The sequence below is a fragment of the Gasterosteus aculeatus genome, chromosome 13 (genome assembly GCF_964276395.1).
Source record: "Gasterosteus aculeatus chromosome 13, fGasAcu3.hap1.1, whole genome shotgun sequence".
Taxonomy (NCBI): domain Eukaryota; kingdom Metazoa; phylum Chordata; class Actinopteri; order Perciformes; family Gasterosteidae; genus Gasterosteus; species Gasterosteus aculeatus.
This window is the reverse complement of record NC_135701.1, coordinates 7,434,549-7,461,447: the sequence shown is the minus strand read 5'-3', so window position 1 is coordinate 7,461,447 and position 26,899 is coordinate 7,434,549. Positions and strand designations below refer to the sequence as shown.

The 26,899-nt window shown below is 42.4% G+C and overlaps 2 protein-coding genes across 3 annotated transcripts in view; both read right to left on the bottom strand.

Annotated features, from left to right (window-relative positions):
* Window positions 1-472: 472 nt before the first annotated feature.
* plcxd3 (phosphatidylinositol-specific phospholipase C, X domain containing 3) lies at window positions 473-13,716 on the bottom strand. 2 transcript variants are annotated; one of them, XM_040194782.2, is made up of 6 exons: window positions 13,577-13,716; window positions 6,490-6,746; window positions 6,108-6,281; window positions 4,463-4,638; window positions 3,949-4,050; window positions 473-3,135 (listed from the first exon to the last, which is right to left on the bottom strand). In XM_040194782.2, exons 1-6 carry the CDS (start codon window positions 13,602-13,604, stop codon window positions 2,976-2,978), a joined length of 897 nt encoding a protein of 298 aa, XP_040050716.1. In that variant the 5' UTR covers window positions 13,605-13,716; the 3' UTR covers window positions 473-2,975. The 2 variants fall into 2 exon arrangements, with proteins under 2 accessions (XP_040050716.1, XP_040050717.1); XM_040194783.2 differs by lacking the exon at window positions 13,577-13,716 and adding an exon at window positions 13,105-13,389.
* Window positions 13,717-16,353: 2,637 nt separating this feature from the next.
* oxct1a (3-oxoacid CoA transferase 1a) overlaps window positions 16,354-26,899 on the bottom strand; it is a 34,096-nt gene continuing 23,550 nt past the window's right edge. The window contains exons 14-17 of the mRNA XM_040194780.2: window positions 24,067-24,156; window positions 23,213-23,293; window positions 17,164-17,265; window positions 16,354-17,072 (exon numbers count right to left, since the gene is read on the bottom strand). Coding sequence (XP_040050714.1) covers window positions 17,037-17,072; window positions 17,164-17,265; window positions 23,213-23,293; window positions 24,067-24,156 — 309 coding nt within the window. The 3' untranslated portion in view covers window positions 16,354-17,036. The remainder of the gene's footprint in view (window positions 17,073-17,163; window positions 17,266-23,212; window positions 23,294-24,066; window positions 24,157-26,899) is intronic.

Genomic DNA, 26,899 nt, shown 5'->3' with positions numbered 1-26,899 from the left:
GTTTATGAGTCACATGACAGAAAGCCAGAATAGCAGATGTTTGTCATTTAAAGTGATGACCTTCAACCCATCGAGGGAGATGAGCACGCACGCACACACACACACACACACACACACACACACACACATACAGTGAGCCACTGCATCTGCGTTGTCGGTTTCCTCTTTGTGAGCAGCACCTGGCTCCAGAAGGCCAGATGCTAAATCACAAAACAGTCTCAGCAAGGTCACCCTGGGTGCCGCTGCTCACCCACCTCCATCCTCGTCACCCTGGAAACCGGATGATTTTGGGATGCTTTTCTTCAGAGATAGGGGATGAAATACTGGCTTGTTAGCTTAAAAGCTGCAAATCTACTTTAAATGTATAGTACTGCCATTTGCTGATTGAACTAAATCCCAATTAATTTGTAATGGCTTTAAAAACCTTTTTTTTTAAATTCATGCATCAATCACCACTCAACAAGCCACATAATCACTCATTAGGCATGGATGCTTTATTTGATTGATTTAATTTGCCGTTTCCACTTAAAACAGAGTAACCTTTGAACAAAAAGTTTTGGAGTTTTACGACAGCAAATGATTCTTGTCACACCAGAACATAACGGCAAAGACAACAGTTTGGACCAGGAAAGACACACACGTCCTTACAACACAATTCACAAGCCTTCAAGGTCTGCTTGTTTTCATTTTGGGTGTGTGTGGGATATTAGCAGTGCAACACTTAGAAAATAGATCACTTTGGAGATGTGTCCTAAAGTGTAAAAACATTCCCAGCCGAGATGCTTTTGAGAACATTATGCTGAAGATACACAATTACTAATGGACAAAAGAAAAAAAGTACTGTTTTGTTCATGCTTCCGCTTCCACAGAAAATAAGAATAGAAGAAGCAGTATGATAGCTCAGTTCAGTTATACGTTAAGAAATTACTGTCAATGACTTTGCAAAAGTTAAAATAATTTACAATTCATCGGCAGCATACTATTTGCAATTACAGTATGTACAAATTTTTCACGATATAAAACATCTTAACATGAAACCAGAAGTGAAAAGAAGAACTGTTGAAACCCGACAACTTTAACATGAGCTCCACATTGAAGCATAAAATACAAAAACAGGAGTTTCAAGCACATACTCAGTCACTCCATCATTTTGTATTTTCTTTGTTAGTTACTTACACATACATTCACATATCCAAAGAGTTGAGTTTCCTGTTTTGGTTGTACGTTACCAAACTACACAACGACGTCCTTACAGAATACATTCTCAGCAGCAAATGCCACACTGAGCACGTGCGGACGTTTTGACTCGTATGTGATTGTTTTCATGCAAAGTGAAGCAAAACCTCGCAATAAACCATTAACGACCTCTTTCTGGATGCCATTTTAAAGTAGTTTCCCATCTTAAATGACATCCTGCGGGGGTATAGAATGACATCGATTGAAACATGGGAAATATAACTTAAAAAAATGATACAACAGAAATTTGGGGATTCAGTAACATTCAGAAACATTAATACCTGATAAGGTAGACACCAAAGATTTACAGCAAGACATTAAACTAAACATTTATTGTATTTTTTTTCCCATGTGTTACAGCACTGCTTTTGCATCAAGACCCACTGACTCCATATTATGATGTTGAGCCTTTTCTGACTTCAGAAAAAAAACATGTCTGAGTTTAGTGTTAAGCAACATTATTCCCTGTAATTATGAATAACGGTATTAGAATACCACGTTGCACAACGTAGCTATTACACGTTTTGCTGTGAGACTGGGTTGTATTATGAAAGACACAAACCTGTGATACATCTCACGACGACTCCTATATATACTGCACTAGAGCAGTAAGTATAGACGCCCACACAGGCGTGGATACACTCGTACCCAGACGCACTGTACTGCACCCACCATGAAATCCAACGCATTTGACACGTTGGGCTCTTCATCAGAAATTACTAGCAGTATTGATTGGATTTCTAGTTGTCCTCATTTTTTGAAGATTCCTTGTAGCGACAGCTGATGCCTGTCTTGGAATTTTAAACTAGCCGACGTTGTTATGATCGTTGTCTTTTTTTGAGATGCGGCAAACATAAAGTACACAGCTTGATTGGTACATTGATTTATTTTAATAAAGCTGCACTCTGAAAATCTGGAGTGAGGTAATGACTTACTGATGCACACAGGTATCAATCAATGTCTAGGCTGCAAGTTGACTTTAAAGGACACCATTACTGGGGCAAAGCGTATTCAGAAATTACTGCTGAAGAAACATATTGAAGAAGGTGCATTTATTATCTATGTACTGAGTAAACAAATACTAATAACACTTTTTAACACTTTTTAACACCTTCTGTTTTTTTTATCTTAGAAACATCTGCAGTGATTTGACCAGAGATGCATACTATGATAATAATACAAAAAAAAACCTTTGTATAGGTTTGGACAAAGAACGGCAAGCTATTTTAACCAGCCTAGAATTAGAGTGGTTTAAGTTACATTATTTTACAACAACTTCTGAAAATAAAAGTCACTAGAATACCAAAAATAATGTAATGATACATTTAGCTGAGATGTATGATCTATGCTGTGAGCAAACTACCCCAGGTGAGGTGGTGAGCCAGAAAACGGTGCTTTTGATGAGTGTGAAAAAAACTATTTGTAAAGCACAGGAAGTAAAGCAAATCAACATCCTCGGGAAAAAGAATTTTAATCCCCAAAATAGAAATAAAACCCATAACGTCACTCGCCTCGCGCTCCAGCCAAACACCTGTGGCGTTTCTCTCGATCCCAACTCCCTTTACCTCAACACACTTAAGGGTTTGAGCTTTCAATTCCCAGTAGCCCTAAATAAAGTGAAAGGAGCAGAGCAGCTGCCTTCCTGAACTAAATGCCAAAGAGAAAAGTGGGAGAGCACAGACCAGCCCCCCGGTGCTAGTGGTGGTGACCGCGCTCCCCGACGCCCCCCGCGTGAGCTCTCAGGTGGCATCATCTTCATCTTCATCGTCCATGTGATAATTGAGGGTGATGACGGCGCTGATGAACTCGCCGAGCTCCACAAAGTCAGCTGTGATTATGTTGATGCCGCTCTCCCCGGGTCGCTGCGATCTGATCCACTGCATCATGCCCGGTAAAGCCCTGGGAGGACGCACAAAAACACCCCCCCCACACACACACACACACACACACACAGACACGCACACAGAGAGACACGTTAGGGGCATGAGGATGAGGGGGATATAAAGTCACAAAAGGGATGATTCATGGTTGGCTGGTTGAACACAGCGAGAGACGTGCTGTGATAAAAGATCTCTGTGGCGCAGCATGAGATGTCTGCCAGCCAGACACCGGCTGCGAGGACGGCGCTCTGAACACTCGCTGGACATGTTATCTTTGTGAGCCGGGCAGCAGGGGGGAGGGTGTTACTCCTGCGGATGCCTTGCCCCAAGTTTCCCCGCCTGGCAAAATTCTGAGAGTTGTCTCCTCCTCATGCTCGCTTTCTTGTTCTGTCGAGTTCTATGCTGGCCGTCTGTGCCGGAAAAAAAAACAATGCATGGAATTCTGAAGGATGCTTGCATTAAAGTAACCAAATGCCTGGTGAGAACTGCTGATAGTGGTCATGAATAATTCATTATCAGGAAAATGTGTGTTTTTTTGGTGCTTTGGAGCTTTTGACAAACTATTTACAGACTAAACGGGGGCAAATCCTGAAAAGAAAAAAAAAAATCCTGAACCAGAGCTGAGCATGGAAGACGAATGAGAAGCATCGCCGCGGGCGTGCGTCAGCTGTTAGACAAGAAAAGGTAAATGTCAACCACCCAGGGATACCGGCGAAAACAAATTGCCTCTGGATTTAGTTAAAAAAAAGAGGCTACATTGGGTCGCATGTGACTGTTTTTGTGTCAAACTGTACATGATCATAAAACAGTTTTGTGACAAACATTTGGACACCTTTCAGTGATCGTCTCTCTCAGTCCGCTAGCAACGCCCTTCATCACCGTGCTGGCCTTTGGTGTCAGAACAACCTGGGAGACAAAGAAGGTCCCCTTCCTCCTGCAGGACGAACACATGAGATTTGGAAGGTATTTTTGGTTTCTTTAGATTCAACTACGTAAAGCAACTACAAAATTCTATCAGGAAAAAGAAAAACCCAAGTGCGGATGCAATTTGCTTCCCATTACTGTCAGCAGTCTTGTTTACAGCTTAGCCATTGATGTCCCACAGGGCCTGGTAGTGTGATAACGCTTGCATTTACTCGTAGTTCCCATACTCTTGGTTGGTTAATTTTAACTACAGCAAATCAAATTGTACGCCAGTAAGTCCTGAACTCTGAGTAAATGAACATACAAAATGAAATGAAGCTTGACTCATCGTGGTAAGATCACTTGCGCAGGTGACATGACAAAGCACAGAGATATACCCCTTCTAGCCCGGTGCATTATATCAAATAAAGTCAGAGGCTGACCTGCGGTCAGTGACCGATGCCTGGAGAAACTGCACCAGCTTCTCTGGGTCGGTGGTGTTGGCCCAGGGAGAGGGCATCATCTGCCCGGGCCACAGGAAGGGCACCTCCAGGGCCATGGGGTGGTGGTAGAAGACAAGCACCTGGTACTCCTTCTCCCACAGATACTGCAGACACACCTGGACAGGGAGGCAGGTGCTCAGGTTATAAGGGGAGAAATGGTGAGATTTGATATAAGGACCAGAAAAAGGGAATGGGGGGGTTGATAGTAAATACAAAAGAGAAAACACTTCAAACCAGTTGCCAGTTTGTCTAGTAAGTTTTATGGTTATTTGTATTGAAGCAAACATTAAATAATTGCCTAATGCATCACTACAGCTGATTAAAAAGCAGCTTTAGTTTGATATTCAGTTCGTAGATATTGTTTGGAGTGTTCACTGGTGTGCTCCTTTGATAGTGTACTGCATTACATATATAACTACGTGTGTATATTGGTATTTCAATGGCTTTTTGGCTTCTATGTTATCATAATGTAAATGTATAGCAATAAAGGTGGATATACTACTAAAGGGCCTACTCCATATACCCGTGTACACAATTGACGATGTTATTATTGAAGACAGCCGGTGCGTTATGTTTAATCATAGAGCATTGCTCATCCAGAATATAAACCATGGCTAAAGTTGCATTTTAAAGCCACAACAGGCTGGCCAAGAGGAACGGGAAGACTGAAGAGTACCTGCCAGGAATACCCTTCCCAGTAAATAACAGCACTTTTGTGCAGATCAATATGTAGTCAACCCTTTTTATTGAGAGGTGAACAGCAACATTTTACATGGACGGGGCTGCGGTTCTATGACAACGTGGATATGAGAAACATTTTTTCATTAAATCTCTGTTAAAACATTTGAGCTGGAGGAGTAAATCAGTTAAGTTAGCCAACAAAAACAGAACAAATATTAATATCCAGGTGCAAAATAAATATTAATATTTATTTTGTCATAATCAGCCTTCAGTTGTATATATTCCCTTAGAATAAGTCAAACAACCACTGGGAAATTGTGGTACAGTAGACTAAGTGTATGTCCACGGTAAGGTAGAAACGTTACCATTGAATGGGAGAAGCGATGGACTCAAAGACAACGGAGGAGAAGAAAGGAGTGGGTGTAATACCTGTGGAGGTCATTTGTCTTCTCTAAACACCACAGCACTGTGGAGACTTTTTGTTATGAATCATGGCTTTTCCAGGAATGAACGAGTCAACATTGGACCTATTTCTTTGTACACTATATCCTCACTCAGCAGCAGAACCTGACTGATTTATCACTGATTGCTACTCCGTCTCTCAGGTCTTACACACCGTTACTTCGGGATGGGGAGATGGAGGTTCACCAAGTGGTGGAGGGTGAAAAAAAAAAAGACTAAAGATTGCAGGAGGGAGACAAATGTATCTGAGCATGACTTATGACATGTGTATGAAGGGCACACTCATACATACGATGTAAACAAATACAAGAGATGTGATAACCATTATTCTCTTACGCTACGATTTCTGTATTCCACTGAACACACAAACACACACACACACAGACGACAGCCCGATTTCATATTTCTCCTTAATCAAGAGTTGATTTATCATCCACAGTACCTCCTGAGCGAAGACCACCGGGCAGAGCTTGTCCCCAAACACGTCTTTTAACATGGTCACCAATTTTTCATGGTGCATGTTCTGGACGCCATAGAAGTGGTTGAAGTCCAGGAAAACAACCTCTCTGGCGTGAGCCGACAGGAAACCGCTGATCTGCTCTAGACCTTCTCTGACCTAAAATACAACAAGCAACGCACGGATAAATCCTTTGTTTCATTATACAATTCCGAGAAACGGACAAAGCAATTGTGAAGAAATGTGATATACTTAGAATCTCTCAAAGACCACGTGGGATTCGTGAAAGTAAAAACATCACATAGCAACCGCAAGCATTGGCAAAAAATATTCATCACATCAAAAGCCAGTAAACGTCCATGCTGACCGTGGCACTGAAGAGCCCGTGGGCGAAGAACAGCTCGTTGTCGGGGTCGCGGGGCTTTGTGGAGATGCGGAGGTCGAAGAAGCGGATCCCGGCTTCCAGTTGGCTGGTGAAGTTCAAGGTCTGTGTAGCTAACCACTTCCTCATTAGTTTCTTGGCCACCGTGCCAAAAACAGAAACAAAGTTCTGCACCGTCTCCGGCTGCTCGGGCCCAACCGGGGACGCCTCGTCGATGTAGAAGCTGAAGGAATCATGGGAACCTGGAGGAGACACAGACATGAGGACGCAGGCAGTCGTCCGGGGCTGCAGGTCATGTTTCTGCAGTGGGACACAGCTGGACGAGTGGGGTCAGTGCTGGACAACGTCCTGGTGCCATGGCAACAACACTGACAGTGAATGACACTATTGTTCAGGTAAAACCGGATGCCGGTCTGCGATCCCCTCTAACTGTGCATCCTTTTGAAATCCAGCGTAGTTTAGTGTTCGATAACTCAATTTGCAGGAAAGGTTCATTTCTAGCTGTCACAGGTCTGTCACACTTGCGACTGTTTGTCATATGTCTGTGTAAATAGTAAGATCCTTCCTCCTCCTCCATAAAGCGATTGGTATACTCTTGTTGGTCAGGAGAAGCTCGGTAAATCGATACCTGGTGGCACTTTTCAAATGAAAGTTTAGGGGTTATTTCAGACCAACGGAAGTACGATCCAATAAATCTAATCAGAAATAGTTTAAGGCATTTTCAATAAATCCATGTTTCTTGCAGGGACAAGAAAAGAAAAATAAAGACTACATACTCAACTCATCTATAGATGACAGCTTTTTTCATCTTTTGAATAAAGGACACAGAGCTGCACAAGCAGAATCTGATTTAAACTGATCTACCAGGTCGCTGAACTGAGGTGTAACTGCTACAACCAAGCTGACCAATTATGACTCAGTAAAATATAAAACCATTCATGCATATATTTTTGGAAACTGATTATTGCTGCAAAAAAAATGTAATGTAATTTATCATTGCCTCAAGGTTTCCGAACAAATAACTTATTTACATTCACAGCCGTTGTTTTGAAGTAGCGACGCAAACTCGTCAGAGATACTGTGAGATATCTCAGAAACTATCCGATAGCATTTGATCTTTCACTGGAATTAGATTAAACCCTTCAATCAAAAGCGGATTCTAATTGAACCGTTATTGAAGGAGCTTTGTTAAAAGAAAAACTAAATCCCATCACAAAAGCAGCTGTTAAATTGACACTAGTCTCTCAATATATTGATGCTTTCCTCTGTGACACTTAAGTCTTCTCTAGCTGAGCGAGTCTGAAGGTTGTGTGTCATTCCATTCCTTTTTGAGAGAAGGAAAAGTGTGTGTGTGTGTGTGTGTGTGTGTGTGTGTGTGTGTGTGTGTGTGTGTGTGTGTGTGTGTGTGTGTGTGTGTGTGTGTGTGCGCGCACGTTATACAGATTAGGCGGGCAGTGATTCCGGTATTGTCCTCCTGCTCTCATAACTGCAATCAGCGTCATCACGTTCCTTCACTCAAACAAACATCCCGCCTTCCCCTCCTCCACCGACACACGGACACAGAGCGCCGAGTTGACCTTCAGCTACACGCCATTGCTGCGCAGTCGGCCCAGAGAGTGACTGTAAGCGGGTTAGACAGCTGGATCCTGGGGCAGGGCAGCAAGCAGCATCTCCACACGCTCAACCAGCAGAGACGCAGCGGCTTCTGCAGTGCGGAAACATCTTGTTGTGCAACAAAACGCCGCAATCGCACTTCGAACTGCTCACCCAGGAATCTACCTGTACCTTCCATCTTCTTCATGAATTCAGTTGAAAATGGCAAAACACGGTGAGGAATACTCACAATCCCAAATGACTGTGTTAACAATTGACACACGTGACTAAAAGCCAACGGCTGAAGGTGCAGAACCTTTTATAAGAATGGGCAAATAAAAGCTGCATTCCATCACGATGGCACTGCTACCTTAAGGTCTGAATATGATTCATTGTTATTCATGCTATAAAATGATTTGCTCCACTTTGATACTTGGGCCGTGTCCCAAGTAAATCAAATCAATTTAGAATTATGAGGAATACATTTTCAAAATAACTATGCAGACAGCTCCCTTTCCTCAATCATCATACACTTATGTACAACTACAACAACAGTATGCTTCAGACATGAGTCATCTCCCTTTTATTGTCTACTGGAACTAACAAAGCCCATGCCTTAGCAAGTATATGACGTTCACACAATTGTCTTCCTCTCCTCCTCCGTTTCCTCAGGTCAGTTTTGGACCTGTCAATTTCCGCTTGCATGATGGCTTTTCAAAATAAACTTTGCTTAAGTTATGCTTAGGCATCAAAACCACCAGGTTTAGGTAAAGAGTGACAATAACGTGACCAGCAACTCACTCAACAACATAAATAACCACACTCACGATTAACAGGCAAAATGGCTAAAGTTAAATGAAGTTTTTTTCACAGGAAAGTAACAGCGGTGCACTGGAAGAAAGTCCTTTTTGTCCAGCCGATACACTTCACCTCCCACCGGCACCATGTGAGCAAGATCTCTGCACGGACAAACTCCTAATTGCACTAAAAATAACAAAGGAAAGTAAAACAAACAGGGTGAAGCTGAGCTAAATCGCACTTCCCGACCTCCTATGGATCTTTCTTAATGGTTTTATAGTTATTCAAACGTTGCTCCTTATGGCCCGTTGTTCTTCAAGCTCCTGTTCAATTTCCACCGGTCTCACTTTGTCTTCTACCTTGTTATTCTCCTCCATCCTGTTTGACTGGCAGTGTGCACAAAGCCCATACATTTCCAATGAGGCTGAATGATTTGGCTTTCAGAATCAAGATAAATGTCCTCCTGCTGGAAAACTCAATTAACTCCTCCTGTGAGGCAAAGGCAGCCTGTGGAGAATCCATACCAAATCATTTTTGTCCATTTAGATATTGTGACAAAGGGATTTGCTCGAGCGACTTGTTGGAAAAAGACTTTGCAACCACATGAATGTGCACCTGGTCAAACACAACCACATGGGTACATTAACTGAGATTTGGTTGCTTTGTGACTCTTGTAGGATAATCATTTCTCGCTCCCTCTCTTTCTTTCTCCCAAAACCTTTTTTCTCCTGCTTTGCTAGTTTGGAAACTTACTTTTTTTTCATGGCATGGCTTTAAAGCCGACTGATTTCCTGCCACCATCTCCCTACCAGTGTTCATCCTGGCATCTGATAGCGTTCATCCTTCTTGTTCAGGGTTGAGGACTGACGGACACATTTAGAACTATGGTCCTGGGTCGGCTTTTCCTTCTGCCTGAAGGGAGCCAGCAAGACGGACTGCGATGCCTCTTCCGCAATGGATTTTGTTTTTATTCCACGGGAGGAAGTCTTATCTAATCACATTCTCCCTGGCCAAAGGTACCCTATTAATATTTTACTTCTGGTTAAGCCTTAAGCTGTTATTATTTGTTACAAATAATTTATCCTGTAGTTTGTCTGCTTTAAATAAAATCCACTTAAAAAATCACTTTCTTTCAACCAATACATTTAAGCTGCCTTGATCAACGAGGTTTATATTAGCATTAACGAAACAAATCATTTGTCTATAAAAGGGTTCAAATATGTCATTTACAAGGAGAAAAAGCGTGCAAGGGCGGAATGTCTATCGGCCTCTTTTGGAGTTATTCTTCCCCCTGGTGGACGGAAATTGATTGGATTTTTAAAAAGGCAGAAAGGAAATAACACACCACTATGCCACTTACATTACATGTAAAAACGTTGGCTTGTGGCAAAGACCTGGAGCTTTGATGATTAATATACAAACAACATAGAACTCTAGGAATGTGAGTTTATATTTAGTCCCTGTTGGACGCAGATGTACTGAACCGCTATGACAGGTGTTCCTCGCAGTAAAGCTTGTTTCATGGTGAGACGACCGCAGAGAAACAGATTCACAGTACTTGGGCGTGGAACCTGCAGCCTGGAAGTCTGCAGCACTCACCAAGCAGATCTAACAATAGCCTCTGAAAAACTGCCCATCATGTCCCCCACTGATCGGCTTAGGGGGGGTAAATGATAACTACTGCCTGCATCTTCTCCTCCTTTTCACCTTTCAATGACCTCCATCTTTAATCTGCTACATCTCCCTCCTGCTCCTCCCCTCAGCCCTTCCCTAATTAGCTGCAGAGCAGAGCAGGCGCAGGTCATCAGACTGGAGGACTCGACAGTTTGTCACAGTGTGGGGCAACAGTGGCATATGGGGCCGAGCACTGAGAGATGAATCCTGCCTGAAAGTAAATATAATGTGATCTCTGGCAGGAATGTTTCTATATAATACATGATAGGCTGCTGGGTTGTATCAGGAGCAAAATAAAGAATTAACAAAAAGTAAAAAAGGTATGTTCCACGCTGCCCGGGTATAAAAAAGGAAAAAGAAAAATCCAAAAAATGTTTGGATTTAATGTTTTATTTTTATCTATGACTGTGAAAAACGCTCTTCTCCTTCTTTGGACACACTTCAGTCAGCGTTCAACACAGCACTGAGTCACCTCTCCTCAGGGTGACAAATGATTTATTGTTATCTTTGAATTCTGACAATCGTGCAATTTGAATTCAGTTGGTGCTCTATGACAATAAAAGAGCAATGCGTTTTGGTAAAATGTAGGATAATTATTGCCACTGCGGATCAGGCTTTGAACAGATAAGGACACAACATATTGAAGAATTTTGTCTTCCTCTGCACCTGTTTGGGCACCACAATGTTGCATTTTGGTCCCATGAGATATGTTTGCAGTGGAATCTATTTAAAGAAATTAAATAACATTTGGTAAGACTTCATATCCTGTAACAAGAATAATATGCATCTTGATGACACCTGCTGTCCATCGTTTTGTGCTGAGTGGAAGGTTCCCCCTTTGAGACTATTGAGAATAAACCAGTTTCTTTCTTCTTTGAGGTGCTTTTATCTCTTTACTTACTTTAACTCTTGTTGGGAGTCGGTCAGCTGGCCGTTTCTCGCCTGCAGCTTGTTCAACATGCAACAGCAAGAAGAAAGACCACTCTTCTGCCTGTTCTGACCTCCCGACATTGTCTTCCAATTTAATCAAACGTGTTATTTGTTTTGTCTCAAATACAGCATCAATAGACAGTATATCTTCAGTTCACTAATCGCGAAGCCGACAGATGATTGTGTATTCTAAGCAGTGCAGAGCTAATACGCAGATAGTGCGGATTGTTTAGCTTTTTGGCAACAGCAGAGCGCCGTGCCATTACATCACCCTCACGAGTGCTTTAAATTGCCAAAACACTGGATCTCTGAGGCCGTCGGCTGGTGAACTCACTTTTTTTCCTGGCAAATAAATAGCATCACTGAGTTACAGAGAACAGTGGGCGGCTGCCGAGGATTGTTTATCAGTACACGATGAATACAATATTATTTATTATAATTACTTGTTATTACTTGTTAAAAAAAAAACAGTTGTCTCATTTGTTTCTTGTTTGTTCCAGAAATGATAAGACACGTGTGCACAAGAAAGTGCAAATCATCGGAGGATGTGAACAGAATCTGCGTCCAGGTGAAAGACAGAACGCAGCTGAGCTGCAGGCCACAAGCCAATAAGAAATAATGATACATGATTAAATGGGGCAGACCATGTTCCTCTGCCGGCTTGGCATGGTTGAGATGGGGTGTAATACAGCACGTCACGTGATTCTGCAAAATTACAATCATGAGGTAACACACGTCATGCTGCTCCTGTCTCTCAGTGAGTATTTGATTACAATGCTGGACTGCATGCGTCTTGGCGTCCTTTAGAGCAACCGACATGGCTGATAATGTGACGCCACTATAGGGCTCAAGGTCCAATCCTTCTGACGCTGAAAAGCCATCGCTGTACATGCCATCAGTAAACACACTAACATCAAAAGAGAAAGAGATGGCGAGGGAGTGGGGGGAAACGAGAGCTGGGAGCGCAGAGAATTAGATATGCAAGAAAAATGAAGAATGAAAGAGCTTTGTGCGGAGGTGTGATAATCACTAGGCAGCAGATATGGGATTAGCGGGCTGCTAACAGGCCATTCCATCACTCAGACCAGTGCTGCAGCTTTACAACCATTTCCAATTTGAATGGAGTTGAAGTAGACCTGCGCACTGATTGGCTGAAGGTCCAACAGCTCATTTTCTATGGGATGCGCTGTGATCCCATCCCACTATCATGTCCTCTGTGGCCACCACAGAGCTCACGTTTAGTTGATGTATCCGTCCTTTACCGTGACTCTTAATTGAATTGTCATTTATCTTATATGTTCTCCTACAAGCAGGATAGCATCACAAACGGATGTTACTGTTCACAATAGATGGCACCTCACACGTTGCGCAACAGGTTTGACCCTTTGTGCAAATGAAGTGCAATGAAACCCAAACCCTAATTAGGCTGTGTGGGTTCCACGCGGGGTGCGAAGTAAAACATAAACAAGTTTGCAAACCAACACAGTAGGTTACATTTGTGTTTGTCATTTACTATGGAAGCAACATGAAATGCGCGCGCACAGAAAGACACGGACGGTGCTCCCTCACCTGATTACACCGGGGCAACGGAAAAGAAACACCTACCGGGAATAGCCAGATTGGTGAGCGGAATAGTGTGCATGCTCTGCGGTAAACTTGCCATCCAGTCAGCAAAGCGCGTGTCACTTCTCCCGTGAGACGAAGCCATGCTGCCGCTGTGCACAACGCTCCGTTCTCCCGGACCGGTGCCTGCGCCAACCTGGAGTCCGCGCGCTCTCTCTCTCTTCCTCCCTCCCTGTTCGCCTGCTCTCTCTCTCTCCCAACACACCCTCCCTGCCGCTCGCTCTTTCGCGGTATCTCTCTCACTCACACACACACACACACACAGGGACACACACCAGCGTGACGGAGAGTCGGTCCACACACCCCCAAGCGGGGCGCATCGGCGGAGGCGACGATTGCAAAACAAACGGGGGTTTGTTTGGTGGATCCAAATAAGCTTGTGCGCAGCGATAACACTGCAAAGAATGCACCTTTCGGTTTTACAGTCGCATATGTATATACAATAACGGCTTACCAGCTGTCATTGTTGTTTCTCCATCCATCTAAAATCCGCGTGTTTGCTCATAGTGTTTGTAGCGTGGTGGTAGAAGACCATGCAGTGGCTGCATGTACAAGCTGTACAGTTGGGACTGCACACAAAATGGGTGAAAAACGAGATTCTCCCCTGATACTATCACTTCACAGCGTGGACATCGAACAGACAGTGCGTTGTCAACGTGCTTGTACATTACTTGGTCACTTTGTTGGGTGTGTCTCTGTTGGGAACCGAACCGGCGACCACAATCTTGCACCAGAGTTGCGCATGCGTAGTGAGGCTGGAAAGCTCGTTTCTGGATCATACCACTAATCAACCGTGATATTTTTAAGATAGCCCAAAATAAATCAATATAACACGTCAGGTTACAGGTTACTACGTTTAGTTTATTCTGTTGAAATTCAGGATCAGCACAAAAAATTGCAATGGTACATTTCTGGGTTTATATGTTGTGCGACCTAATCAAGGACACATATGTGTGGCTCTGTTGATATTGTTTTTTTAGAGCAGAACCTACATAAGTGTTTTTTTTTTTTTTAAAGTACCTTTAATGCAGTCCAATTGACCTAATAAAACTAGCAACCTGACCAAAACAGGGTTTTAAATAGCATATTTATCTTAAAGCAGAATACTCATAGCCCACGAAGGAACAGCCTTCCTGTCTCAGTTCACCAGAATCATTGAAAATCCCAAACTTGATAAAGATAGACTGGCTTCCACTGACAGGGAGAGTCTGCAAAAGTGTAATCTGGTGAGCAACTGATTCAGCTCAAAAATTGTTTGAAAGCTGTTTGAAATTTGAACTCGATAAAACAGCATGAAATGTGAAATACTCCCACCAAGAGTAAGAGGTAAAAAAAAATGAAGCAGCCTTCCAAACTGTCTCGGCTCATACGCATTCGCCATTTAACATCTCCCACATTGGGCTGACGCCCAGTTGGTGGGAAGGTGCGCACACCAACCACAGTCTGAGACAGAAGGAATTCCAGGTTCTACTAATATATTATCAGAACCCAGAAGTATTTAAACTCCTCTACACGACGTTATCGTACACGTTATTTTGGTCATGGTGGCTATTTTGAAGTCAGAGGGACTGACTGGTAACGTGTCAGGCAACATTTTCCAACTTGAAATTGCTTTAGTTTTCAAGTTATTGGGTCTGAAAGAGGTTGAAGCTGCCCCATAGAATTATGGGTAATTACCAAAACCGCTGTGTAAATATAGATGGATTACAAATTATCAACACATTAATAAAAAATAGTTACTTGTATCGATTTATGTGCCAATTGGTGAGATGGCACTTAGACTAAATCACACTAAATCACAGTCCTAGCCAGTGATCATTGCAGTACCGCTTATAGGTTTTGTTCTGTTAACAGTAAATACGAGCCAATAGATTGTTATTTTTCAATGTCACCTCGAATGGAATTCTCATATATTAAGCATAGGCGTATAACATAAATCAGATGCAGTACAACGGCATGCCGTTGGGCTGGTGGCGCTATTTCAAGTTAGATAGACACATATGTAGATATTTTACTGAATTTCCTGTGAGGGTGACACAAATATGATTGTGATGAATGAAATAAAACATTAACAAATTATTGTTTCGCAATAAACTTTGAATGTTAAACTTATTAGCATTAGTATTGCGTTTTTGACATCATTCTGATGTTTGCTGAAATTAATTGGATAGCCCTACTTAGAAAATGTTCCACCAACTAACCAGCGGCGGCTGCTGGAGCGACGAACTTGACCAATTTAATATATAGCATTTCAAACACAATGTGTTAATTTGATTATAAAAGCCTCCTCGTTGCCTGTATAATTTGAAGGTGTGCTCCAAATTACATTGTTAGAGCTGTGCAATATCTTATTTCTCTACTAACTTGATAGACTGAATATCAGCATTGCCAGGCCTTGACAAAAAAAAAAATATGAGCTCGAAATAAATGTTGGCTCTAAATACGGGGATTGACGATGACTAAGTCCCAATAACCCAGAAGCAGGTCTGAGGTCATGCACTTGGCTGATGAAGATCCATACGGCAGTGATTCATTATCACTGCAATTAATAGAGCAAGGTTTGTGACTAATTGACAACCACTGTGGTGATAATCAACTGGCTGGCCAACTTATCGTCAGTTATTCAACAAACTGGGTCACCACGGGAAAAAGTTAGACAATCTACCAACAGCAGCAGGTTTTTAGAATCATTTAAACCCGTGGGGGCAACTTCAAACCGGTGTCCCTCCACAGCCATTATAATAAAAACAGGCTTGAGCGGAAGCCTGTATTCCCTCATATCATTAAAGTACTAGCATGAGAAATAGGTTACTAAATGCAGGCTTACAGGGTACCGCTCACATTTGACTCATAAAGGGACGTGGTGGATTTACATTAACAGCCGGTGGCAAAGGCCCCTGTCACTTTCTTCCATTTTTCTGCTTGATGACCCAATCCAGTTTATCTTCTTTATCCCAAAAAGCCCGCTGGCTGAATTGCCCGGTTATGTCACCGCCCTCAGGTGATGGTAGCGCTTCTCTACTCCAGTAGAGAAATCACATCAGGAATGTCAATGCAAGCGCACCACCCATATATAGAAAGCTCTAACCTGTAGTGTCACAATCAGACACTCTTACAGCCCTTTGCCTTCAGTCGAAAACGCCATTTGTTGGGGGGGGGGGGGGTTCTACTTTTTCGTCAGAAGACGTCAGAAGATTTAGAGAAAAGAAAATAATCAGAATATTACACTTGTTTCACTCAACAAGGTTGTATGTGACTTTATATACAAAGGCAAGGCGAGAGCAAATGTCAAGTATCAGACAAAAAAAAGATTTTACAGTATGGCAATGATTGTTAAACAGTTTTCTGTCGGAACCTTATTATTGCATCTTTCTTTTTTTCGAATGGAGAAAAACTGAAAACATATTTCACATTAGATTAATATTGTCAAGGACATTTGTCGGTATAGCACCTTTCCACAAACTACAAAACATATTCCCTCCCACACTGAAGAATCACCTGAATTAAAGCACACATTCGTTTTCTAAATTCATCCTTTTACAGCGAGTTTCTGACACTTTAAATATGATTTAAATTATTGCATAACTTTTATTCATAGTACCAAGTTGCATTTTTCTTACAGAAACTGTAACGAAAGAAATGATTAAATTAACAGGAGAGAATGTTCTGTTTCTCCCCCCATGCGTGTCTGACCACCTCCTTAAAAACAACCATGCATGCTGGTTCCTGTGATTCCCAAGTCAACTAAACCCTTCTGATGTGTGCACGCTGATTACCAGGGAACTGAACCACACTGCTCTATTATGCATTCACTTTTGACCCATCTTATGCTCCTTTATCGCCGGCTGTTGACCAGAGGGCAAAAAATGAGTGCCACACAAACCGAAAAACAAAGATCCACTGCAAAGCTCCTTTTAGATTTGCTGCATGGACCTCAGGTTGGGAGATACCTAGAAAAAACACCAGGCAGATTAAAAGAAAGCAAAGACGTGTCATGAAAATGAAATGTAGCCCTCGTAGGCAAACTGTTGAGTTACTTACTTGAAAATCGGTGCCAGTGCACGCTTTGATATCCTCAGGAGTGAGCCCCTCCCATACTTCTATCAGGGTCAGGCCTTTTGTCTCATCCACATCAAACACGGCCTGGTGAACCCAAAGTGGGAGGGAAAGAGAAAGAAAAGGATGACATGTTTAGAGAAAAAGATTAGTTTGACACAAAGACAAAATTGCCTTTTCTTTATTTCTTTAACCGATAGGTCAGAACCCCATGATGTGTGGTCACGGGGGTCAAAAAGGAGGATGTGGGGGTACTCAATTATCTAAGTGATCTAAAAGAAATGACAAAACCTTACCGCACCACTTCAGTGACATCAACAGATGACTAAAATAGCTGCAATTAATGGTGGAATTGTGAGAGTGGTGCAAAAAGAGTGGTCCTCAACTCCGGGAGGTTAGAACACGACAAAGTAAGGAGCAATTACATTTTAATTGTGGCAATACTTTTAACAGTCAAAACATAAAAAGGGACAAAAAAGACGCCGCAGTTGCTCTGTGATGCAGAGGGATGAGATAGTCGGAGGCAAAGCGAGCATCGAGCGGGGAGGGATAGGACCCAATGGGAGCCGAATTCAACCGTAAACAACATGTTGTTCTCAAAACAATTCCTAAAATGAAGCCAAGATTTACCAAAAGCTCAACAGACACAACTAGACTATTTGGTGTTGAAGCAGCATTTCGCTCACGGGCGACGCATCTCTTCAGCCTCCATGAGTGACGGTCAACTATCACGATCATGTCTGGTTTACAAGAGTCACACAAAACCAGGCGTGTGTGATTCATAAGTGAGGCCCTGGGAGAGCGCAACATCTCAAAGAACAACGACATGCAGTACGGGAAAGGGCAGTGCTCCTGTTGCAAAGAGTGGCAGGTGGCTCTTTTGTAAATTACCATTATGAATCCTCCCAACCCGGTAATTTACACTGAAGGACAAAGCACTATAAATGCTGTAAAAAAAACAACAACTAAGTCCTGTTCTGTGTTCTCAAAAGTCAAAGTCAATCTGATACACTAATGCTCTGGAACCGCTTTGAGCTTCAGGAGCCCAAATCCTTATTTTCATTCTATGAGCAGTGTCTGCGAACAATATCAGAGTGACACTGTTTTTTCTACCCAAAGTGCCTCGACTCAAACACATTCTGGGCTTTGTGTTGGCTTCTCTTCATCTTGGATTCACGTACGAGTACTGAACCATGATTCTCAACACTGTAACCGTAAGTTAGTACATTTATACACCCACAATGGCTGCTTAAAGATTGGAAAGGATTTTTAACATAAAGATGACTGTTGATTTCTCAGGTGCCTACAGACTGTTAATACGTTGGATAATTGACAATCTTAAAGGAGCAGCGTGCAGGATTTAGGGGCATCTAGTGGTGAGGGTTGCAGATTGCATTCAACTGACTTGCCCTCATTCCTCCCTCCTTTCCAAAGCGCGTTAGATAACTACGATGCCACTGAGCTACTGTAAAACTGCAAAAGCCTCTCTCTAGAAACTGTATCGAAACGGTTTGCATGTGCTGGGCTACTGTAGGAACAGGCCGGTTCTGTGAAGGACACTTAAGGGACTTTACACTAATGCAAACAAAGTTAACAATATTGCATTAAATTCTTGCCGGCAAATTTCCCTTTAATGTCCATGGAATTCTGTGATCAAGTGATCGGATTACATTTTAATCAATTTATACAACATGCTGATGTGTGCACATCCAGTAAAGCTTATACAATAATATATATATTTATACAACGACACTCTTTAAATCAAACTAAATCTGCAGCCATACCATCATACCCATTGATGGAAAAAGCACTGTGAGCTGAGCTGGTTCCTGTTGCTTCTGTCAGCACGGACTGACAGACTAAGCCACAAACACATCCAGGCAAAGCCTGTCAGGACTTTCAGCTCATTAGAACCGCACACAGACACAGCGACACGGCAGGAGGCAGATATCTCACTCCAACGTAGCAAGACAGATGGAATGTCACAAGGAGCAAGGGGTCCATGGGTAACACAGGCCCTGACACGCGTCTCTAATCGCCACGAACGTGATTAAGGGAAATTGAAGATGTCCCACAGGTGCTGGATATAGGAGGAACAGGTGCTATGAAGTCAATGTTCTATTCGTGTTGAAATTCTATATCTGGACCTTGAGGCTGAAATGAAAGACGGATTGAGTGTGAGCTCACGGTTTGAGCTTTACGCTTTAAAATACCAAGGACTATGACACAAAACCAGCATGGCGAGTAAATGCTAGAGGGACAAACCTGGACTTACGCACACCTTTTCTACTGGAAATAGAAAACTGTGGCTCCATTTGCAAAGCAGCTTTTTTTCAAATGGGAAACTGTCGAGTCATCTTTCTTCACACTGTTCGGAGTCACCACCACCATTAACAAGATTGATGCCAGTTAGACATTAAGAAGCTGCTGGTCTCACCCACGTGTTGTCTGGCGAGAAGTGCGCCGAATGTCACGGAACATCAATAGGCGACATCCTTCAGCCCAACATATCCGAAGAAGGAAAAGGCTGGAAAATCACATTTTACCAGCTAACAAATACTCAAAAGGTGATCCTGTGAAACAGCAGTGACAAGGAGCAGGTTTTAAGATGAAAGCAATGTGACAAAAAATGAGCTTGAATTGGTTTTATGGAGTAATAATCGCTGTCATTGGACACATTTCACGGCCCGTTGTGATGACTGAATGATTTAACGATTCTTCTGCTTCATCTGTGAATTAGTGGGCAACAGTTTTGTTTTGTTTTTTAAACACAAGATAATTCCCTGAATAACTATTGAGACAACGAAGCGCTGAGGAACTTCGCATACAAACCACCGTCACGATGCGACTCACCGTCTGCACATGCGACAAACGACAAAAATGATCATTTCAAAAGACGTTGCCGCAAGCGAGCCCCACTTGTGAAAAGGGGAACTGTGGTTAAGAGAAAAGAAATGGCAAACACAGTGAATAAAATGGTCCAAACCACAGAGACTGTGCCTGAGGCAGCAGGTCCCCCATCAACGACGCCATTAAGAACAACACTTATTACCATTCCTTCTGGCGGGCGGAGGGGTGCCGCGCTCGTGAGAATATATTGTGTGTCAGCATCTATGCATCAGTCTGAGTGGAGGGAGCAGAATATTTTTTGGCAGACCCCAGTTTATGCAAATTGGAGCAGAAATTTGATTTATGCGAGATAGCGAACTGGAAAAAAAAAAAGAATAACAATTATCAGGATTTTAAAAAGGATTGTTGTTGCCTCCAGTTCAAACTCACTAATGATTTACTAATGGGAGTTTTCTGTGGTCATCACCAGAATAATAATGTTCTCACATCCCACAGATAATTTCATAAACGCTGTTTTTTGCTACTAAAAGCTCAAATGTTAGGCTGGTGTGCTGTTGTATTCCATTCATCGGACCATTAGCTGCTGATTTAAATCAACTCTTGACATTAAGCTCTAATTGGTTTTATGAAAAAATCTTTAATAGGTTTTTAGTTTACCACCATATCCTGTGTAATAATCATCAATGGTGGGTGATACAAAAGTCCTGGCGATATTCTCAGTGAGATTTAAGAATGGCGCCTTAGTATTCTTTCATTTATCAGCATTTATTTGCAATATCAGCTAGTTATCTTTCAATATTGTAATGGAAATACACACAGCAGAGGCAACTGTTCTTCTACTTTGAGATGCATGTCTGGTTAAACGGTACTAAGGGCTTAAAGAAAGCGGTCAAGACAACTAAAACCCCAACGGCCACACAGGAGGAAAATGGATGTCAACTGAATCCTCATCTATAAACATTGTATAAACTATAATTATCTTATTACAAACTTATTATAATAGTGCAGTAAAATCAGACTGTCAATGTGTCGCGTGTTACTTTGAGTCTCAGAGCTGCACATTTCATGAAGGTACGGACCCTCCTCTAGAAGAGAACATTAAACATTTGTGTTCAATAGATACCTGCTCTGAGCAGCACTGTGCTCTCAACCAAACTCATTATCATTTAACAGGTAAGGTCAAAACAGGAACGACATCTTTTGGCAAACGTCACTGGGACACTATATTAGAGGGTAGGGAGGGATGAGAACATTTCACTCCAGTCCGGCCGACTGGGTGTCGATTCAAACCATTTTTTTTAACCAGATTAATTTGATTCTATTTTTTACACAATTGCAAACAGAGAACGAGCATATAGAGCTGAGAAGAAGAGTGTTATGAAAAGCAGTTAGAACGTGTTGAAAGATGTGCGCAGGAATTGAGAGTAGAAACATTATCGAATTCAATCATTTAAGTCATGAGCAAGAGAGTAAAAAGTTGTGGATGCAATAAGGAGAGAGAGTACTAATGGATATAAAATAGAGAGGAAAACCGCAGGAGATGAAAAGAGGAAGAGGAGGAGAGGAGGTTGTGCAAGTTGCAGCTGGGCAGCAGAAAGAGCTTTGACATTTATAAATATTGACAGAAATGTCCTTGTTGAGAAATGTTGCGCAATCACGACAAAAGCCAGCCGAGCAGGAGAGAACGGCACAAAAACCACGGACACGCCGTGCGACTTCGCCCCCGACAGGTCGTGTATTATGAGCGAGTTCCAAAGGCAGAGACCACCAGCGGGCTACAGAGACGCAAGATCTACTACTACTGGAACCTCGCGGTTTGGACCATTTCTTTCCCCGTCCTCCCACACACATTTCCTACCCCCCAATCAGCATGTGTGCCTCCTCCTTCCCACCTCCTCAGTTCCCATTAACTGCCACCCACCACCCCCTCCCTCTTCACAGCGCTAAATTTCCTCCTAATCTTGTACTTTAGCTTTGCGCTTATTTCCCCTTCAGCGGACGATTCCACCCCGGGGAAGCATCGTCAGCACTGTCCTGACGGGATAAGTGTAACCTGTGAGTCGACTGTTGGCCATTACAACTCGATTGGAAGTTGTGCAAATAATGGGCAAATAATTATCACGCCCTCCCTCCCCCGACGCCACGTGTGCTAGCGAGCATGACAACGCAGCGCTGCCAATGGCTGTAGCCGAATAGTTTGACCTCGCTGCGCCAAAGCTCGTGGAGCACAAGCGGCACATACAAATGAAGACGTTGGAGATTAAACTCCGTAATCTTAAAAAAAAAACTCACGCAGCACCTTAAAGGGGGCTCAACCGATTGAATTCATAAGTCAGTCAATCTAATTTCCACCTAATGAAGGTGTCAGGGAGACGTAATTGACAGGTGGAAGCTGTAATGTGTGACTTGTGTTCACTGTCTGTGATTACAAATGATACTTAAAGTTAAAGGTATGAACTGAATATTACTACTCTAACCTCACACCTGATGCCTAAACCGAACCAATGCAACCTACAAAGGCAAACCAAGCCAATCAGAAGATCGCCTTGAACAAAACAGGATTCATCATTTATCCTGTGGACCATGAATTTGAGCGCCCAATCTCAAATTTGACACGTAACATCTTTGCCAGGAAAAATAGTTAGATATCACATTACGGTTGAGCCGCTATTCCCAATCCTTTCTCGCCATTAGATTACAGTCCTTTACGGCTGCTTCGACAAGCCCACTGTTGTGATGGCTAACAAAGTAGAAAGCAAGCTACTGCTCAACAAACAGGAATCTCAAACAAAGGACATTCAGAGCCTGAGAAGATACTTTCTATTTAGGCACTTTGAAGGATGTTTAAAATGCAATCGTTTTCTTTAATATGCTACTGTACTACTTTACGCCCGGTGCATCGCTCCTGTTCCTTCAGTGGTAGTCATATGGAATATGATATTTGGAAGTCATGATATGACCAAGGCTGTGTCGATTAGGTGTTCTGGTTGAAGGGATGGCGTCTTCCGTTGGTTCATTGTAGGCGCTGCTGCTGAAGGATTTTAATCCAAATTTAAAGAACGCTTATATTATTTATTTTCAGATTTGGTAAAAGGTTTTTATGCTTTGATCTCCCTACTGGTTCTCAAAAATAGAGAAGCAGCAAGGTCCTGTAAGTAAATAATTTTATATAAATTAAATGTACCTTTTCTGTGATGATTCGATCCACACACTGCTTCCCAGTTAATGGCAGGCTGCATTTGTCCAATATCTTGTGTTTTCCGCCCTGTGAGACAGAGTAGTTGGTTAAAAAACCAAAAAGATGTAACATTACAATTTGTGTTAAAAGTTTCCTGGAAGCAACTAGTTAAGTACACGCATCGTATCCCCGAAGGATATGCAGCATTTTCATCCACAAAACTCTCCTTTAAGAGAAATGCCTCGGACGATGCCTGAAAAGCAAACATCATACATCAACCCCCCGATAACGACTAACAGCAGACTTCAGTGCAGTACATCTATGATTTATGCTCACCAGCTGCACCAGCTGCATCAGGATATAATAATATAGCCGGGCGCCCAACAGGCTACTATTAACAAAACAACGCATGCTACTCGGAGTGCAGAATGTTGCGTTGAATTTGCATCACATCGGTTTGGACGTCATTTCACTGCCGTTGGAGTGTGTGCTGCTTTTGTTTAAAGCCCTGTGAGGTTACTCATGCCTTCTCACAAAACGTTGCCTAACTAATCAGCTTTTCCCAACACACCGAATCCAATTCAGGATTGGCCGGCGCTCTCTGGTGAAGCAATCCATTAACGGAGTTTATGCCTAATCAGTCATAACACTCATTACCGTGGGAAGCAGAGACCAGGTGCGCTTCTGCGTCGTACCAACGTGGGAAAAGAACATTTCTGACTTAATTGGATCTGGACCTTTGGGGAAGGAAATTAGTATTTTAAATTTGTGACAATACTGGTTAGAACAAGCGCCGTGAACGCCCCCGACACACACACACACACACACACACACACACACACTCACTCGTGTATACACACCTTAGCCGAGTGCTCCATTGTGACCACCACCTTGGTTCCAGCGCTAGCCACCAAATCCATTGCTCCTCCCATCCCCTTCACCATTTTACCCTAAGAGCAGAAGGAAACAGTGATTATGGCTTGTTTCATTTCTTCTAAAAGAACAACTTACACACTTGAATCATACGTAGCCAAAAAACAAGTTGATATGTGGCTCTCTGTCACCAAACCGAGGGTCTATTTTGATGCCATAATTTCATCCCTGCACTGGCGAGTCCCCCCCAAAAATACTTAGCAGACTGGGACGGAAGAGGAGAAAAGAGTTCAAAATGGATCTTCAGCAACCATAAAGCCAGGAATTTTTATACAAGCTTTGCACATCGAGAAACATTCATCAATGTAATGCTGTTCATGTTAAAAATGATTAAGCTTTTAGTCATCAAGCAATCTCCCTCTGTAAACAAGTAGTGGGCGGGGGGGCTTAAGGGCTCTGCTCGACGTAAAGCCTGCGGCTCTGTAATGTCTGAACACGCATCAGTGTGTTTGAATCGCTTAAGTCTACTTCTTCGACATTACGTTAAGTTGATGCTCAATAAAACGGCACGGAAAAACTGTGTGTGTGGGTGGTTCGATTAGCTGGTAGCCCAACACGCCGTCTAAAACAATACAATTGATCAAACTGTATCATCTCCACCGTGTCTCATAGCGGCGGCGGCCGGGTAAGAAGTGAACGACAAGTCAGCAGCCAATCAATGGAAATTTTAAACTGGCAATAAAAGGGGTTTTGAAAAAGTACACTGCAGCCACGAGAGGTCTTTGGCTCTGCAGCCATAAATGAGCATCCAAAATATAGTTATGGACACGCCTATTACTTTAGAAATGTCCGATAAGACCAATATCTGAAACCCTGAACAAATTAAATTGTTATAGAATTATTATTAATTTTAATTAATTATTAATTAATTATTATTAATCGTTTTATGATGTGTGTCAAGTATTACAAAAAAAAAAGAAGAAGCAATCGAAAAGATAATCACTGCCACATATTTGCCAGCCAGGTGAAGACATTTCTTCTCCTCGTGCTCAGAACAGAGGGTTTCCGAATAAGGATGGCTGACATGCAGATATGGCCCCGGGATGACGGCTGAGTAACTGCATTAAAATCCCATTTGCCCATCAATCATGTGAAGAGCCTGCTTTGCTCTCCGCTCGATAACCGGCGATGTATATGCCAAGTGTGGTAGGGATGCAGTCTGCCTCCAGGGAGGCCAGCTGCGTGGAGAAGATATCAACAGAGAGCGGAAAGAGGGTCGGACCAAGTAGGGAAAATCATAGATTGAGGATATCGGAGAGAGGCTTTATTTTTTACGTTATATAACAGTATTATCTTATAGAACACAAAGTGGTCCACCATAGCACAGCACAATAAATACACCAACATGTGATTCAAATAGGGTACATCTTTACTTTTAGCCCTCAAAATGCACACATTTAACACACAGGGCTTGTTAAGATGACTCCAAAAGGAAACTTAACAGGAAATATATAATAGTGTGTCTTTTTTCTTATGATCAATCCTTCACTTCCTGTCACAGGATTAGCTGATGGGTCCAGAGGGGGATAATAACATGATGGCAGCAGGTCTGGATTTACAGCTGCTAATGTACTCCGCACTGCAACTCAACTTTCATTCATGCAAACTGGGCATCTGCTTTTAAAATGACTAAATACTGGTCAGGGTTTGATTAAGAGTCAAGACTAAAATGAGCATTTGAAGGAAATTGCAAAAATGATCTGGTTTTGCAGCGGGGACAATCAAATTTCCGTAGCAGCAGAGGAATTGTTGTGAGCCATTCATTTTTTTTTTATGAATGCAAAATGATGCAGCCACAATGCCCGTGTTGTGTCGCATCGCAGTGACAGCAGCCAAGCTGCAGGAACTACAATTCATTATGTGGTCAAATGTCTCTCTAATGTTTGTATAGAAAAGTGTTGTCCATAACCTGCATTACTGGGAGGATTTGCATTTGCTTGCATCAGATCAATGGCTCTGCATGTGGTTCCCGAAGGCCGCTCTGATCTGAATCGCTCCAGGCCGCAAAAATTCAAAATTCACGAAATGGCGCAATGAGATATGCCTACCATCTTTTTCCTCCTGCTCAAAGACGGTATTTTATTCAATGAAATTGGTAGCAAAGGAATTCACAAGTATGTGTTCTACAGTCTTTCTGTTAAAAAAGAAAAAAGCTGCTACATAGACACTGTCTTATACAGAGTATGCAAGGAGGCACTAAAACCAAACAAAAAAATTGACAGTGCAAAATATCCCCCCCGTCTTGGATGATTTGGCAATTTCATTAGCGCGGCATTGATGGCATTAACCTTGCTGGTCTGACCGAAGCCCGACAGGTTTTTAATTTCCTCACCTCTCCATCTGACTGCTGATATCTCAGCATCGCGGCGGGGAAGTTTCCTGGGAAACATCGCCCTTCTAAACTGCGACTACAGGTCAAATGCTGAATTCAGGAGTGTAACAACACAGAAAAGTCAGTGTGGGTTTGATACTGTAGCAAATAAAAGCACGATGAGTTTCTTTCATTGTATCTTAAACAGACTTAAGTGCAAGTGTCAGAGACAAAATCCTCTTCCTAGAGATTGAGCCTTTTGCTCAGTGGCAAATTTGGAAAACACTTCTGTATTACAGTGTGCAAACACAGGAAAGCATGTGACATCCCTTGCAGATTGGTTGTTTTATTGTCATAATGCTTTGGATTGTGGGAAATTTCCTCCGGCAGAGTCTGTAGAAAAGCATAAAGTGCGCATTAAAGGCTCCAAATATCTTTGAGATAGACCC